The sequence below is a fragment of the Hyla sarda genome, chromosome 11, assembly GCF_029499605.1.
Source record: "Hyla sarda isolate aHylSar1 chromosome 11, aHylSar1.hap1, whole genome shotgun sequence".
In the NCBI taxonomy this organism is placed as follows: domain Eukaryota; kingdom Metazoa; phylum Chordata; class Amphibia; order Anura; family Hylidae; genus Hyla; species Hyla sarda.
Window position 1 is genome coordinate 73657818 of NC_079199.1, and position 18812 is coordinate 73676629.

General features: G+C 44.1%; 1 protein-coding gene across 1 annotated transcript in view; it reads right to left on the bottom strand.

Moving 5' to 3' along the window:
• Positions 1–18812, bottom strand: part of PPP2R3C (protein phosphatase 2 regulatory subunit B''gamma) — an 82118-nt gene that overhangs the window by 34934 nt on the left and 28372 nt on the right. The window contains exon 7 of the mRNA XM_056546296.1: positions 4422–4492. Within this exon, the coding sequence (XP_056402271.1) occupies positions 4422–4492 (71 nt within the window). The remainder of the gene's footprint in view (positions 1–4421; positions 4493–18812) is intronic.

Consider the following 18812-nt stretch of genomic DNA (forward strand, 5'->3'; position numbering starts at 1 on the left):
TGTGGTGGGCCTTCCAGAAAAGGCATAAGGGACTGATCCTGTGGGGTTTCTTGAATCTCGGTTGCGGGAGATCCTTCCTGCTGACATATTCTCCCCCTAATTTACTGTTGAGTGGGAGCACCAGGTGGTCCACCGTGTCCTTTCCTGGCTAAATTGCTTTACTTCAAAGACTGTGATGCTGTCCTGTGAGCAGTGAGAATAAAAAGGGAAAGGTCCTCTACAATGATAGAGTTTCTTTCTAACCAGAATTTTCTGTGGAGCTCCGTAAGCAATAGGACTCCGTTCACCAAGGTCCGCTCGAAGCTACGTACCAAGGGATATCGTTACTCCATGCTGTATCCTGCTCGCCTGAGGGTGGTGGATGGCGCCTCCACAAAATTCTTTACATCCTCTGCTGAGGCCTAGCAGTGGGTGGATGCGGCCCCACCTGCCTTCCCACTGGACTGAGGTGGACTGTCAGCAGCTGTTATCACCCGCTTATGTTTGGTATTTAGGATAAGGAGGTAGGTTGTTCCCAATTTAGGGCCCCCCTAGGTTCCGGCTTTCTGTTAAGGTCCTCCAAACTGGGTTCCCCTAGTTAGTTCGGCCTTATTCGCCTTACTTCAGGCTAGGTGGCGGGAGGGATGGGATATTGTGTGTGTACTTTACTGCTTTGAGACTAGCGTTTTTTCTGACGCTCTGCTATTGTAAGTGTTTAGGGTCCAGGTTTTTACTCTGTTCCCTTTAGTGTTAGACAGGGAGTTAATGGGAATGATATTGTTGTTGGCTTTTTGCTGTTTTTCTGTGTTTTTTTGTGCGTGCCCTGTCTGTATGTTGGCTGTCTGTGATGTGGCCATCTCTGGTGCTCCCCTCTATTTTGCTTGTGCATGTTTAGTAGTTGCTCCTGCCTTATTCTTCTTTCGTTGGCAAATATGGGGACTTTGAAAGTTGTGAGCTGGAATGTCCATGGCCTGAACTCTTAAATTTAAAAAGGGCGCTCTGCCTTGATTTTGTGAAGAGGCATTACCCACACTTAGTCTACAAGACACTTATATCACCGGGCCGAAGGTTCTGTCTCTTAAGCGGGCTTGGATAGCAAGGGGGTACAATGCCTCTTATTCTAACTTCGCAAGTGGGGTCTTTGTCTCAAAGTCGCTTCCTCTTGCAGTTTCTCAAGCTGCCTGCCACCAGTTTGGGAGGTTGGCGATTGTACACTGTACTGTTAAATCTGAGATTCAATCTGGTGTCTGTTCATGTTCCTCCCCCATTTCAGGTCTCTGTCCTGGAGGTGATTACTGATAAGCTGATGTCTTTCCCATCTGACCCTATACTTTTTATAGGCAATTTCAATGTGGCTCCTGATCTTTTGGTAGATCACACCACCGCTGCTGATCCCGAATATTCTGCGTTTTCTACATAGAGAGTGGTGCTGGGCCTCACTGACCTCTGGAGGTGGAAGTACCCAACTGAGTCAGCTTTCTCCTTCTACTTTGTGGCTCACAAGTCGTCCTCTAGGATTGACCTGGCCTTGGCAGATATTCTGTCAGTAAGAGACATTGTATACAACAGTAGAGGGATCTCAGACCCCTCTGCAATAGTCCTTACGTTTAATTTGGGTCCTTGTTCTGTGTCTCGTTTCTGGCGTATGCATCCCAGCTGGTTGCAGTCAAAGGCTGTGACGCTTTGGGGAGGGGTGTCTCAGTAATTTTTGGGCACATAATGCCACTCACCCTAACACCCTGGTCCAGTGGGAAGAATATAAAGCTACTGAGTGGGGGGCTTTTATTGCGGGAGGTGCTGGTCAAAGGGAGATCCTGTTGGCTCGGGAGAGAGCTCTGCAGACTGAGTTGCAGGCGGCTTTTGTCAGGGACCCCTCGCCGGATAATGAGCAGGCTTGGGCCAAGGCGCAGAGATCTCTTCTGATTGTCCAGCGGGATAGAGTGCAATTTAAAATTGAGTTTGGTGACAAAAATGGGAAACTCTTGGCTTACTTGGCGAGGGCGAGCCGACCGGCAGCATCAGTTCCCTGTATACTCGATGTTGCTGGGTCCTTGGTGATGGATCCTCTAGGTATTAATAAAAAAGTGTTTTGGGACTTTTATTGTTCCCTGTACTCCTCCCGGTCTCCCTCTTGCCAAGATGAGCTCCTTTCTTTCCTGGGTGGTTTACCCATCCCCTCTCTCAGTCATGCTCAGGCTACCGCGTTAGATGCCCCTTTTACAGCTGAGGAGGTGACACAGGCGATCCGAGATATTCCCCCCCCTCCTGGGAAGACTCTGGGGCCAGATGAGTTAGTTGGGGACTGGTACAGGATGAATGAGGAGAGGTTGGTCCCTCTTCTATTGAAATTGTTTCCGGCAGCTGCTGACATGGGCTCTCTTCCAGACTCTATGAGGGAGGCGTTGATTGTTGTGCTCCCCAAGTCCGGCAAGGATCCGAAATTCCAAGATTCTTACAGACCTATTTCACTCCTTAATGTGGATATTAAGTTTACAGCTAAAATTTTTGCTACCCGTCTTAACGGTGTTATTGCCTCTATCATTCATCCTGACCAGACTGGGTTTAGGCCGGGCAGAGCAACTGATGTCAATGTTAAAGGGGTAGTCCAGTGGTGAAAAACTTATCCCCTATCCTAAGGATAGGGGATAAGTTTGAGATCGCGGGGGGTCCGACCGCTGGGGCCCCCTGCGATCTCTCTGTACGGGGCCCCGGCTCTCCGCCGAGATAGCGGGTGTCGACCCCCGCACGAAGCGGCGGCCGACACGCCCCCTCAATACATCTCAATGGCAGAGCCGGAGATTGCCGAAGGCAGCGCTTCGGCTCTGCCATAGAGTTGTATTGAGGGGGCGTGTCGGCTGCCGCCTCGTGCGGAGGTCGACACGCCCCCTTCCCGCCGGCTGTCGGGGCTCCATACAGGAGATCTCTGGGGGCCCCAACGGTCGGACCCCCCGCGATCTGCAACTTATCCCCTATCCTTAGGATAGGGGATAAGTTGCTCACCACTAAATCACCACTGGACTACTCCTTTAAGCACCTTCAGCTGAATATCACTGCGACAGGGGAGGATCTCTCTTCGGGGGTTGTGATCAGTCTAGATGTTTACAAGGCATTTGACTGGAATGGCACTATATCAGGGGAGCGTTAGATGCTGTGTAATTTTGCCCGCGGTTTTGCTCGTGGGTTTGACTTTTGTACAATAGCCCTAGAGCACGTTTCCGCACTAACCTAGATGAGTTGGACCCCTTTCCCTTGGGTTGGGGGACGAGGCAGGGTTGCCTTCTGCCTCCCTTCCTTTTTGCGCTTGCAGTTGAACCCCTCGCAGCAGCGATTCGGGTGGCCCTTAATATATGTGGAATTCCTAGAGGGTCTATAGTTGAGAACGTTTTCCTTTATGCGGACAACACTTTGGTATATTTGGCAGACGCTGAGGCTTCCCTTCTCTCCTTGACCTGTTTGGCTCTCTTTCGGGCCTGTGGGTTAATTAAGCCAAGTCCTCTCTGATGCCATTGTCTGAGGGGGCGATTGTCCCTTTCTCTATCCCAGCTGGGCTGCAGGCGATGCATCTTTTTAGATACATTGGGGTGGAGGTCATGGCCTCTTTGTCTCAGTTTATTCCCCTTAATCTTGAGCAGCTCTTGGTTAGTACTGAGGAGAGACTGAACTCCTGGACTTCACTTCCCCTCTCGTTGGCGTGAAGAATTAATATATTTAAAAATGATATGCCTCCCCAAGTTTCTGTACCTTTTTCATCTGCCTCTCCTCCTTTCTCCCAAGCGGTTCTTTAAACAGTTATGTAGCATTCTGAGATACTTCTACTGGCAAGGCAAACATCCTAGACTTGATAGAGCTCCAGGCACCTTAACGACATGGCGCGTTTGCCGCTCCTGATATGTATAACTATTATTTTCTTGCCTCCCAACTAGTTTATGCAGCGTGGTGGATCAACCTGGATCTCTCGAATGCAGGTGCTGCTTTGGCTGGAGCACTTGTGGGGTCCCTATGAAGGCCTTACTTAGGCATCATACAGGTACTCTTCCAATTCCTCTAATCTTGTTCCAAAAATTTCAGGATTATTTGAATTATGCGCGCGCGCGCACACACACACACACACACACACACACACACTAAAATGGGTAAATAGAAAAACAAAAAATGAAAATCACAAAAGAAAAAATTTTTCAACATAAGAACTTGATTCAAAACAATACATTATTGATGAACACATTCCATTAAAGTACAGTGAAACTTCTTTAAGTAGACCTCACATCCCCTTACCCAGACCAGATTTCCTGTGGCAGATTTTTAGTCCCATAATTCATTAAGCATTCCTTTGGAAGACTAACCCTGTAATTCTGTGTGGTCACCTTAAAGAAGTTTCACTGTACATTCCAAAGCTGTACAGATCTATGAAAGTTTAAAATAATAAAGAGACCGCAACATACCGACTCTCTCAGGTAGCCTTGACCTGCCACGTCATACAGGCTTAAACCTATTCTTGTTTGGTGGAGCCATACTGGAAAAAAAGGATTGGAGACATTAGTACCATAAAAAGATTAAGCCACTGGGATTCTAAGAGTAGAACTATCTTTAGATACGACTGTATGCAAATTTTCATGTGCTTATTTTATGACATAAAAAAATAAAATAAATAAATAAATTCAATCCCTAAGAGGCATTTTTGGGCATAGGGGTTACAGGGAAACAACTGTGAACTTACACATTCCATAGACTAGGAATACATACAAAAGTATCTATATGAGATATTGCTAATTTTTTTAAACAAGTGCAGCACCCATGGCTATGATAAACAGGGTCTGCTAATCATTAAGGTTTACTTAAAGTTTTACAGTACTCTTCTTAAAGTGGTACTCTGCTGGAAAACTTTTTTTTTTTATCAACTGGTGCCAAAAAGTTAAATATTTGTAAAACACTTATTTAAAAATCTTAACCCTTCCAGTACTTATCAGTTGCTGTATACGAAAGAGGAAGTTCTTTTCTTTTTTAATTTCCTTTCTGTCTGACCACAGTGCTTTCTGTTGACACCTCTGTCCATTTTAGGAAATGTTCAGAGTAGGAGAAAATCCCCATAGCAAATCCTGACATGGAAAGCAGATAGAACTGTGGCCAGACAGAAAGGAAATTAAAAAATAAAAGAACTTACTCTGGAGCATACAGCAGTTGATAAGTACTGGAAAATGTAAGATTTTTAAATAAAAGACAATAAACAGAATGCCCTCCCCTAGTGTAGAACCTCCAATGATCTACAGAAAGAAAAACGGTGGATAATTCACACTCACCGATATGGGTTGTGCAATGAGTGGGCACAAGATGCTGAATCGCTAAAAAGATAGAATCTTGCATAGGTTGCAGCTGTATCCTGAATGCCAAAGCGCAAGAAATGTACAAAGTGGAACCACACAGAGAAAGTTCTGAAGACAGGATTAAATCAGCGCTACCCAGAGCCACGGAGGACAATCAAAAGGATCCTTTATTCCATTAAAAAGTAAAAGTAAGATTTTTAAATAGAAGTTATTTACAAATCTGTATAACTTTCTGGCACCAGTTGATTTAAAAAAAAAAAAAAAAATGTTTTCAAGTGGAGTACCCCTTTAAGGCTCACATAGCTGATTATTAGGCAAAAGAGCGTTTCTAGGAATGTTGTTGGCTGCACCTTGTGTACACTTTATGGGGGAGATTTATCAAAACCTATCCAGAGGAAAAGTTGCTGAGTTGCCCATAGCAACCAGATTGCTTCTTTCATTTTTAACAAGGCCTCTGCAAAATGGAAGAAGCTATCTGATTGGTTGCCATGGGCAACTCAGCAACTTTTCCTCTGGACAGGTTTTAATAAATCTTCCCCTATATGTACACTAGTTTTCGTACAGGAGGCACACTATTAAAAACTAGTAGAGTACCCAGCTTTGCCTAGTCTACCTAAACCTTGTAAAAGACAAAAAGCAACATATAAAGATGCTGTTGTCGGCATATCCCGTCCTAATATCCCAAACTCATACCCTATCCTCACAAAAAAGGGTTAAAAATGGTCTAAAATAGAAGGAGCGTAGCTTTGCAGTAGGGAGTGTAGTGATGCACAATAAAGAGCCAAAAATAGAAAGGTGAGGTTTGTAGGAGAGGTAGGGCTTTTAAATCAGACCAACACATTTAGCAGGAGATGCAGAGCTTGTGGAGTAAGGTGGAGCTGAGCTGTGATGGCAAAATTGTGGTTGAAGGACCTGTGATGTGGGCCAGGAAGTCCATTTTGAGTTTGATAGATGGATTGAATGTGTTAAAGGGGTAATGAAACTGAGTTTTCTTCTTTTCCTTCTGTCCAAATGATTAAAATATCATCAATGTATCAAACTCAAAAATGGACTTCTCTACAGAAAGTGTGAACTTCCTGGGACACTACTTTGACAATAAACAGGAACACACTACAAACGTTTGTGTACTGAAAACCCACAGACCGATCCAGCTATCTACATAAATCCAGTTTCCAACACACACACACACACACGCATCATATACAGCCAGGCTACAAGGTACCATTGCATCTGCTCCAACCCTTGGACATGCACCTATAAACACTGTCTGAGAAATTCAAACAAAAAGGATACAAACCAAGGATAATCAATAGGAAAATACACTCCGTCCTTCAAACACCACGGGAACACCTGCTACAATACAGAGAGATACTGCCATCACCACGCGTACCACTGGTAGTAACATACAATCCGGCTCTTGAAGAAATCCGCCAATATCGGCTGCAGGTCCTTAATAATTTTGCGTAAGATGAGATGCTAAAAGAAATCTTCCCTGAACTTCCCATCTTGGCCTTCAGACAACCACACAATTTAAAACAAAAACTGATCAGACGAAAATTACCTACAGAAAGAAAAGTCAGACAATAGCTGTCATTTACTAATGTCAACCCGACTCTTTTTGTCGGGTTGTGCGACCAAATTTGTGTCGCATAGCCCATGTGACACAAATTTGGTTGCACAACCCAACAAAATATATCATCACTACGAGTGTTTTTTTAAACCTGTCAAAATGGGCATGGTTATCACAAAAAGGGGCGTGTTCCCGAAAAAAAAAAACACTCAGAGTATGATGAAAAACTCACAGGAAAACCTGTGAATTTTTCTTCACCAAAACCCGACAGCTCTGAGCTGTCGGGAAATTACTCAAAACTGACTAAATCCTACCCCCATCATGGAACAGGGTCTGTTCCATGTTGGGGGTAGTAGTACAGGGGCAAAGGGGTTGATCCGATCAAAAGTTATTAAGAAGGGGAGCGGGCGGCATGGTCCGCTCCCCAGCGATGTACAATGTATTTTACTTTCATTTTCAAATTCCCCGCCGGAATCCCTGAATGGCCGGTAATGCAGAGTAGGGATCGACCGATATCGGTTTTTTAGGGCCGATACCGATAATCGGTGCAGGTTAGGGCCGATAGCCGATAACTTATACCGATATTCCGGTATAAGTTATCGGCTATTTAACCCCCTGCGACACCGCTGCAGATCATTGATTTAAAGCGGGTGCTTTAAATCAATGATCTGCAGTGGCTTTTGCAGGGCCATAGGCCACCGCCGCCACCACCCGCTTCTCTCCCTTACCTGCCAGGGTGCTCCGGGCCATCCATCCATCGTTCCTGTAGTGTCCGGGGGCGTTCCGGGTGGAGGGTGGTCCGGTCCGGGCTGTCCTTCTCCCACGGTCTTCTCCACTCCGGGCAGGCTCCGGCCTAGTACGCTGCATAGACGTCGCTGCGCAGTGACGCCCGTGCGCAGCGACGCACCTGACGTCACGGCGTAGCGGCGTCTATGCAGCGTACTAGGCCGGAGCCTGCCCGGAGTGGAGAAGAAGACCGTGGGAGAAGAAGGACAGCCCGGACCGGACCACCCTCCACCCGGAACGTCCCCGGACACTACATGAAGGAAGGATGGCCTGGACCACCCCCATTACGGGTAAGTTTAATTTTTTTATTCACTCGGAGGGTGGGGGAGGGGCCCGACCGGTATAGCGGTATGGGAAAAAATCCATACCGGTATACCGCCTAGCATCACGGTGGGGGGTGCGACGCGGTGCGGTGGGTCGGATGTGCGGTGCGGCGGGTCGAGGGGGTGGCGGTCGCGGTGCGGTGGGGGCGGTGCGGGGGGTGTGGCATTATCGGCTTATCGGCAAGATAATTGCCGATACCGATAATGCCCAAAATCGTGATTATCGGCCGATAATATCGGCCATACCGATAATCGGTTGATCCCTACTGCAGAGCCATTCATGATCTCTGCGGGGTTCTCAAATAGAAGAGCTGCGGTGGGGAAAGATATATAGAATCGCTTGGGGGGGAATGTATATGTCTATCATATGCCCCCAGCAGCGCATGTTATATATGTTCCCCGCACAGCGCAATCATAAGCTCCCGGTAGCGCTATCATTGACAAGCATTTTATTAGCAGAGCATCTTGTTTGACTGGCTTTTTCAGTATGAACATTTTCTAATTAAAGCAATTGCAAAACCTATTGGTTTTGCATGCTTTACAACATATCACAAGTTTTTGCATCTGACAGTGCCCATTCAAGTTCTCCTGCAAAGTGTCTTGAGTCATTTTTCCTTCGATGATAGCAATCCGTCCAGGCCCTGACGCAGCAAAGCGGCCCCAAACCATGATGCCCCACCACAATACTTCACAGTTGGGATGAGGTTTTGATGTTGGTGTGCTGTGATTCTTTTTTCTCCACACAGTGTTGTGTGTCTCTTCCAAACAACTCAACTTTGGTTTCATCTGTCCACAGAATATTTTGCCAGTACTGCTGTGGAACATCCAGGTAATCTTGTGCAAACTGTAAACGTGCAGCAGTTTTTCTTTTGGGACAGCAATGGCTTCCTCTGTGGTATCCTCTCATGAAACCCATTCTTGTTTAGTGTTTTACGTATCGTAGATTCGCTAACAGGGATGTTAGCATATGCCAGAGACATTTGTAAGTCTTTAGCAGACACTAGGATTCTTCTTCACCTCATTGAGCAGTCTGCGCTGTGCTCTTGCAGTCATCTTTACAGGACGGCCACTCCTAATGAGAGTAGAAGCAGTGCTGAGCTTTCTCCATTCATAGACGATTTGTCTTACTATGGACTTATGAACAGCAAGGCTTTTGGAGATCCTTTTTATAACCCTTTCTAGCTTTATGCAACTCAACAATTCTTAATGGAAGGTCTTTTGAGAGCTCTTTTGTACAAGGCATCATTCACATCAGGCAATGCTTCTTGTGAAGAGCAAACCCAGAACTAGTGGGTGTTATTTTTTATAGGGCAGGGCAGCTGTAACCAACACCTCCAATCTCATCTCATTGATTGGACTCCAGTTGTATGACACCTCACTCCAATTAGCTCTTGGAGATGTCATTAGTCTGGGGCTTCACATACTTTTTCCACATGCACTGTGAATGTTTACATGGTGTGTTCAATAAAAACACGGTAACATTTAGTTATTTGTATGTTATCAGTTTAAGCAGACTGTGATTGACTATTGTTGTGACTTAGATGGATATCATAACATTTTATGACCAATTTGTTCAGAAATCCATATAATTCCAAAGGGTTCACATACTTTTTCTTATACACACACACACACACACATATAAAGTAGTAAAGTGTATGGAAAAGTGGTGGATGGGGTGTATATCTCACCTGGTTTCCTCAGCCAGATATGGTAAAAGGAAATCCAGAAGATTATATGCTGCTTTAGCAGAGCAGTCTGCTAGGGCTCTTTTATTTAAAGGGTTATTCCAGGCAAAAACTTTTTTTATATATCAACTGGCTCCGGAAAGTTAAACAGATTTGTTATTTGTTATTACTTCTATTAAAAAATCTTAATCCTTCTAATAGTTATTAGCTTCTGAAGTTTTCTGTCCAACTGCTCAATGATGATGTCACATCCCGGGAGCTGTGCATGATGGGAAAATATCCCCATAGGAGCTGCACAGCTCCTGGGACGTGAGTCATCAGAAAGCAGTTAGACAGAAAACAGCAACTCAACTTCAGAAGCTAATAACTATTGGAAGGATTAAGATTTTTTTTTATAGAATTTACAAATCTGTTTAACTTTCCGGAGCCAGTTGAAGTTTTGGCCTGGAATACCCCTTTAAGTTACATGGGCTGGCTTTCCTGGACTGGAGGACAGGTTGGAAGTGGGAGTGCTTCAGTCCACTATGGGTTTTCCCTTCTCCAAGGTGTTCTCAATTGAGGCTTCCTGTGTTGACTGCTGGGGAGGAAGCCTTAAAGTAGTACTCTACCCCAGATATATTATCCCCTATCCTTTGGTGTCATCAGATGTCTGATCGCAGGGGTCCCGCTGTTGGGGAACTCCGCCATCTCTGCAGCGGCACTCTGCCGTAATCACTGCACAGAACAACTAGTTCTGTGTGTGAAGATGGGCGATACAGTGGCTGGAGCATCGTGATGTTATGGCTCCGCCCCCATTAAGTCGCATCCCGCCCCCACAATACAAGTCTCCGGGAGGGTGCATGGCAGTAGTCATGCCCCCTCCCATAGACTTGGATTAAGGGGGCGGGGCAAGGTGGAGCCGTGACGTCACGATGCTCCGTCCCCTGCTTTGCCCCGTCATCACGCACAGAGCTTGTGTGCTCTGTATTGATGATGGCGGGGTGCCGATGCAGAGATCGCTGGGGTGCCCAAAGGCGGGAATCTCATGATCAGACATCTTATCCCCTATACTTTGGTTCAGGTGTAGGTATGGTTTGGCACCCTTTATTGCATATTTTTGGCAGGTATCACCCTTGTATCCTACCAGCTACCGTGGCATTTACTCCTTATACTTGTATATTTTGATGTATTTGTGTCCTACCATTGTCCTATATCTTTGTATGTCCACCAGTGCCTATTCATTCTTTGTTCCAATTTTAATATCTATTTTTTATTACTAAATTGTATTAATAAAGTTGATTTTGTACATTCTATTACTTTTCTGTTTATTGTGTGGTATGGTTCTCTTTTTGGTGTCATAGGAGATAATATGTCTGGGGTGAAGTACAACTTTAAAACAAAGGGCTGTTGGGGTTTGGAGGCTGGAGGGAAGACTGAGATGAGAAGCAGCCACAGCCAGCACTGCAGCTCAAACCTACCAGGTCTGAACCTTCCTCTATGGACAATTTGGGAGTTTGCTTGGGGCCAGACATTAGGCCTACAGTAGGATAGTGAGGTATCCTGATGTTTATTTAGAGCCGTACAGGCTTAGGTTTTGCTGTTTTGTTTGCACTGTGCTTTTGTGTCAAAAATCTTTTAAATAAACATCCTTTTTGGACGTTTGAAACCCACTGTGTGAATACGGTCATTGCCGACCTCACCATGTGAGCAGTTTCTTACAATTGGTGGAAAATGCAGGCAAATGTTGCTAGGGGCAATGGCAAGACAAAAACAACGTATTTGAATTTTGTGGGCATTTAAAAGGGCCAGAAGCATAGGTCCTGGGTGAAAGCTGCTGCTGCATTGAAGGCACATCCAGCACAACGGAAGAGGTGATAAAGCAGTTTACACAGGCTAACCTGAGACATGAGCAGTCCTTACAAGCCCAGCAACAAGCACAATAGCAGTCCATGGCACAACAACAGGAAACAAATCTCTTGTTAATGGAGCAGACTGCTGCACTCAGAGAGACTGTTATGGCTCAGACCTCACGAGTATAGAGAAGAGTCCCTGAGACTGTTAATGTGAGGAGGGCCGTTGAGCGGGTCTTACAGAAAATGACACCCAATGACGAAGTCGAGGCCTACCTCACCGTATTTGAGAGAGACTGCCAGTTGGAGAGTGCGCAGAAGTGATTGCGCCCTTTCTATCAGGTGAACCGCAAAAGGCCTACTATGACCTCAGGGATGTGCGGGACTATGCTAAACTAAAAACTAAAAGTCTGATATGCAACGTTTCCACCCGTTGGAATTCCACCCTCCATATGTTGGACCGGCTATACAGAGAAAGGCCATCACAGATTTCTTGATAATCCAAGCGGATAGGGGTATTCCCCTGTGTAACTTTGATGTCAACCAGTGGCAGCTCATACGCGACACCTGCCGTTTGCTCAGGCCCTTTGAGGAAGCCACATTAGTCAGTAGACAGGATTACGGGATGAACAACGTCCTTCCACTGCTTCATTTCCTACAACAGATGGGGGAAACAATGGCTGGTCAGGGCATTAGAGACGTGGCGCCTGTGGGGGCTGAACTGGAAGAGGAGGAGGGGCGCACAGGCAATGTGTAGCAAAATGAGTGCTTTTTATACTCTGATCGGAGAGGAGGAGGAGCAGCAGCAGCCAGAGGAGCTACAGGGTGAGGAGGAAGATGAGAAAGAGGACCCAGACACATCATGGCAGTATGTAGTGGAGATGGAGGCAGGGAGTCCCTCCAAGTCACTTGCACAAATGTCACAATGCATGCTCACTTGCTTGCGTAGTGGCTGCCAAATTGTCACCATTCGGCAGCGGGATGATTTCTGTCTCTCCACCTTGTTGGACCCTTGCTACCCAAACAAAATTGGGCCTTTTTTTTTTTACACCCACTGGGAGGGAGGACAAACTGACCTACTACAGGAGACATCCTATGTAGTCAGTTGGTCAATGCCTATCTGCGCCATCATCCATCCTCTCGCAGGACTGACTCAGGGGACCCTCTGCACTCACGTTCCACTGCCATGGCTGCTGGGGAGGGGTGGGGTGCCAGAAGCAGTACCAGCTCTATCAGCAGCAGCCTGAGTCTACAGTCGCTGATGAGTAGCTTTATGCACCCGCATTTTGAAGCAACTAATGAGCAGCAGGTAGACCTTGAGCAGGACCTGAACAAGCAGGTGGTGGCATACTTGGACATGACCCTGCTAACACGCATTGAAGATCCACTGGACTTCTGAGCAGCCAAACTGGATTTGTGGCAGCAACTAGCAGAGTGACCGCCAGCTCGATTTTAAGATACAACTACGAGCTTTTTCACTGCAGCAACTTATACACTGCAGCAATTATACACTATAGGAGCTGGAATTTCCACAGCTGCTGGAACCAGATTTGCCCTCCAATGGGTCCCCAAAAAGGATTTAAAAGTTTGCTCATTCCAATTACCAGGCTCTGTCATTGTGCCGCCATGTGATCTCCTCATGCTACACAAACGTGTTAATCTATGGTTGTTATCATATATTACCTCTGGAATTACCACAAGAATCCAATGAAACAGGTTGGAGTGATAAAAATGAACCATAACTGATTAAATGAAACATACGCAGTTTCACAGTCGGTGGGGGCGATGAGAAGCAGGGGCTGGAAGAGGTGGTAACTAACCTCATGGCAGACTGCCAGATCGATGCTCACCAAAATGGGTCCTCAAAAAAAATTACAATTTTTTTTTAAATTAAAATTAAATAAAAATGTATTAAAAAAATATATATATTTAATCTGTTCAATTGTGACGCCATATGGTCTCCAACCCTGCTGCCACATCCAGACGCTCTCCGGCAGTGATTCTAATAGCGACGCCTGTAATCTGCATGTCATACTGAATAACAGTATTATTTCACTAACCCTGCACACTCCATATGCGTGTTAGGGCAAGGAAAAGTGTTCTACACCCCTATTGAGACTCTCTGTAGCCTGGAAATAGCAGTTTTTAATACAGATTCCTTGTGAATAAATTCAAACCAAATTTTTTTCGGAAAATTCAGCAAATCGCCCTAATCAAATTTTTCAAAAATTTGCTCATCACTAGTAACAGTCACCCAAGTCTATAATATAAGGTGGTTCTTAGCCTGAGATTGTTTCAATTACTATTGTATATTGCAATACTTCTTTTTAACTAGAGGACTAAATAATAAATAAAAATATGCCTAAAATGTTAGGAGTTTTAAGGAAGGTAAATGGGCATGTGCTAGGATGGTGATAAAGTTTAGCAGGTAGGTCTCTCTGAAAAAGATTTTGATAAGCTGATGGCTGATGGCTGATGAATAATATATTCTGCAGCTAGAGTATAAATGGAGAGAACTACACTTTAAAAAGGTGTACACTTTAAGCCCTTTGATGAAGAATGGATTTTAAATGGGCACTCATTAAATGTTCTATTGCACTCCTTATGGTAAATTAAAAAAAAAATCTCTCTAATGTACTATGTTTAAAATAAATTAAGTTTTCTATGTTTTATTTGTGTTTAACACCTTGGGGACCAAGGGCGTACCTGTACGTCCTGGTCCCACTCCCCTGCTGTCACGCGGGGTCACCCCGTGTCATAGCCGAGTGGTCCCAGCAGCTATCAACCACCAGGACCCGTGTCTAATGCTCCTCGGACATCACAGATTGCGGTGATGCCCGGCATTATCCCCTTAGACACGGCGATCAAAGTTGATTGCCGCATCTAAAGTGAAAGTAAACCATTTCCATAAGCTAAGTCGCGCTGTTCGGGACTGCCGCAGTGAAATCATGGCATCCAGTCAGTGATTTACTGATCCATGCCTGAAGCATAGCATTGAACAGTGTATGCAATCAGAAGATTGCATGTAATAGTCCCCAATGGGGACTTAAAAAAAATAGGTGTAAAGAAAGTAAAAAAATAAAAAAGTAAAAAAGTTAATAAATGTAGACTAACCCCTTCCCTACTAATTTTAAATCACCCCCCTTTCCCCAAATTCCATATAAAAAATATGTCCGACAGGAGAGCACAGAGGAGTGCTAGCCCACCCTCAACTACTGGCCATTGTCTATGCCTGTGCTTCAGGTTGTACAAAGCTATGATTTTATAAGCCATAATTTCTATAAAAAATATAACATTTTCTTATGAAGTATATTAGAAGAGGTTAATGTTTTGCCAAGATTTACAACATAGCTGTACATTTAAGGTTTTGAATCTGACAGTGCCCATTTAAGTGATCAGAGCTCCACCCACCAGGAGAACAAGCTGGAAGAAGTTTGCGCTCAGTGCGCTTTCTTCTGTCTCCGTGTCACATAATTGAGACAAACTCGCCATGTAAGTCTATGAGAGTGTCTCAATCATAGGTTTTTGAAAAAAAAAAAAGCTGAATAGACCAATGCGCAACTAAGCATAATTATCCTTTTTTTTTTAAAGATGAATCATATGCACGAAGGTAAAAAGGTATCTTCACCTTTGGGTGTTGTACTATGAGCACAAGACTATGGAGGGCTTGTTTCCACAATCAGTGGTATACAGAGGAGTGCAGCCTGCACCGGTCCCATGCTCAGCTTGTGGAGGACGGTCTGTGGATAGCAGAGGGTGGAGGAAAAAAATTATCCTGAAAGTGGTGTTGTCAGCGGCGCTCTCCTCTGAATGCTCGGGACTATTAGGCAATAACCGGCAAGAGCTGGACTTGATAAAAAACAACAAAAAGGTATATTGTAGGTATGCAAAGGAAAAACGCGTTTCGAGGGGCGGGACCCTCTCTTCGTCAGGTTCTGATTGAGTGTTGAATATGACAATCCTTGTATATTTGACTAAGCCCATCAATTTTGCACAACATAAAATACATTCAATTGCAAGTCATACAAATGTCAAAAGAGTCTTGCTATTTCTATTGTAGTTTGAAACATTCTTCAGGAGGAATAGAAACTAATGTTTCTAAAGGTCCTTGTATTCTGAATTATGATTGCCACAGTGGCGGCTTGTCAAGCAGAGTGTTCCGCATGCAAAGCCGACAGCAGGCACTACTAGCCACTCGCACTGCCCTCATTTTTCTAGACAAATGTAAGTTCGGCATTAGGAGGAATTTTAGCACTGTATGGCAATAGGAAAGTCTTGTGTGCAATGGGATATATCTAAAGGCACTCAGAGGACACTAATGGAGTAGAATAAAACTGTGTAATGGAATATATACGTGGTGCTCCATAGAAAGGAATGGGGCTGCGGATTGGCCGCAAATAATGCTTCCTGAAATACAAATATAAGGCAGTGAGTATCAATAAACCTTCCCTTGTTTAAAAGTGGAAAGAATTGGAGGCATGGATTAATAAAAGATATAAGTTAGAAAATGAGGATAAATGAATGGATGAGCATCCATATGTCTTAGATGGAATGAGCTGTAGTGATCTATGCAGACAATCAATAACTCTAGGGGAAAGGAAATAATGTGGGGACAAAGATGCCAAAGGGGAAGGAATATATTGCTGTGAGTGTTTTGGCATTTTGTTTCAGTAATGGGTGTCTATGGGCTCTCATTTATTTCCACTTGTGGAGTTAAGAATGTCATAAAACAACAAGACAAGGTCAGACGCCTGGATGGCGCTGCAATTACCCCGGCTGTTTCACACGGAATCGTGCTTCATCAGACAGCATGCTTACACCTGTGTGAGGGGGAGGTATAAGCCTTCCAATCCACGTGACAGATGAAACATGACAGTAAATATACTAGATTAGAAAAATTCAAAACATAACTATCCCTTATTCTTCATTTATATGAACATACTTCGGTCAGAGCGATCATTTAGACCAAGATTCCCTAATGCGCAAGTATTTATTATCCATCTTGCTCCTCTTTGTAGTAACATCTTCAACACTTCTCAACATCTTCAGTAGGGAACACTCTTTCAATGCCTCACATTTTTAAACAAGAGGGATTATTATCGTGCACTTCTTGCAAGTGCGAGATGAACCGGGGTGCTCCCTTCTTAGTTTTCAGCGAATAGATGTGCTCTCTAAAATGGGTGTTGAGAGTCCTGATTTTACACAAGCATATTTGGGATACCCAAGACACTTGGTTCTGCAACAAACGGGTCCATTTAATTTCACCTGAACACCTCGGATACAAATGTTTTTTGTCAGTGTTCATATACATTCACCATGTACAGGAACCACACTTGTAGTTCCCTGAAGGGAGCGTTTTATTTAACCAACTAGCTGAGTACCCGGCGTTGCCCGGTTTTTCCTTCCTAATCCTTGTTGGGGAGGAAAATAAACAAAGGAGGAAGCTTTTGACTTCACATCCAGTCCTCATATATTGTTGTCAATATATGAGGTCACATCCCGACCTCCTATCGCGTCCTCCTATCTCTACCATCCCGTCCTCCTATCTTGACCCATCTCGACCTCCTATCCCTTCCTCATATTTCGACCTGTAATATGTGTACCAGATATTGAAATATCTCCAGCCGTACAGAAGTTGAGTGAGAACATACATTTCCCATAAATTTGCATGGGACTTTAAACAAAACCCCCGACCCTCACAAATGGGGGGTAGTTAAGGGTTAAATTAACTATCCTATATTTTAAGTGGACATATAAGAAACATGTGACCAAGTATTATTGAAATATCTCCAGCCATTTGAAAGTTATGCAGTAACATATTTCCCATTGACTTGTATGGAACTTTATACATAAACCTCGCCCCTGGCAAATGGGGGTGAGTAAGGGTAAAATCACCTATCCTGTGTTTGTTGTTAACATATAAGTAACATGTGTGCCAAGTTTCATGTTAATATCTTTAGCCGTTTGGAAGTTTTTGTGGAACATACACACACACGTTGAGATATATATTAGCTGAATACCCGGCGTTGCCCGGTTTTTCCTTCCCAATTCTTGTTGGGGAGGAAAATAAACAAAAGGAGGAAGCTTTTGACTTCATAACCCGTCCTCATATATTGTTGTCATATCCCAACCTCCTATCCCATCCTCCTATCTCTACCTCGTCCTCCTATCTCGACCTATCTTGACCTCCAATCTCTACAGCCTATTTTAAATGGGTATATTAGTAACATGTGACCAAGTATTATTGAAATATCTCCAGCCGTTTGGAAGTTATGCAGTAACATATTTCCCATTGACTTGTATGGGACTTTAAACATAAACCCCGCCCCTGGCAAATGGGGGTGAGTAAGGGTTAAATCACCTATCCTATGTTTGTTGTTGACATATAAGTAACATGTGTGCCAAGTTACATGTTAACATCTTTAGCCGTTTGGACGTGATGCTGGAACATACACACACTTTGAGTTTTATATATATATATAGATTAGTATTCGGATTCGTTTGGGGGAAACTTACTACGAACTATGGTAATGCCAATACTCCTGGATTTTCTGAAGGAGATGACTGGTTTTTGACTGCTAATATGTTTCAAATCAGTGTTGTTCTGAATATTATACCAATGTTTGTAAATTATATTCTTGATATTATCTGCCATAGGGCTGAATTTAAATGTAAATGCAAACCGCTCAGTCTGAACATTGGTGTTGGAGTGTACAGATCTGCATCTTTTGTGAGGCAACAAGGAACGACACAGAGTCTAGTATAATCTAGTATATTTACTGTCATGTTTCTATACTCTGATGCACCTGTGTCATGTGGGTTGGAAGGTTTATACCTCCCCCTCACACAGGTGTAAGCATGCTGTCTGATGAAGCAGGATTCCGTGTGAAACAGCCGCTGTAATTGCAGCGCCATCCAGGAGTCTGACCTTGTCTTGTTGACGTTTTTAATGCACCGAAAATAAGGAACGCATCTTGGAGCACGGATCCGGTGAGTGGCCTCTCATTCATTTCTTCTTTGCCACATTGAATATTTATATTTACATTTTTTTCATCCACACTGTCAATAAGAAGTTTTATGACATTCTTCACTCCACAAGTGGAAATAAATGAGCCCATAGACACCCATTACTGAAACAAAATGCCAATACATTAACAACAGCAATATATTCCTTCCCCTTTGGCATCTTTGTCCCCAAATAATTTCCTTTCTCCTAGAGTTATTGATTGTCTGCATAGATCACTACAGCTCATTCCATCTAAGACATATGGATGCTCATCCATTCATTTATCCTCATTTTCTAACTTATATCTTTTATT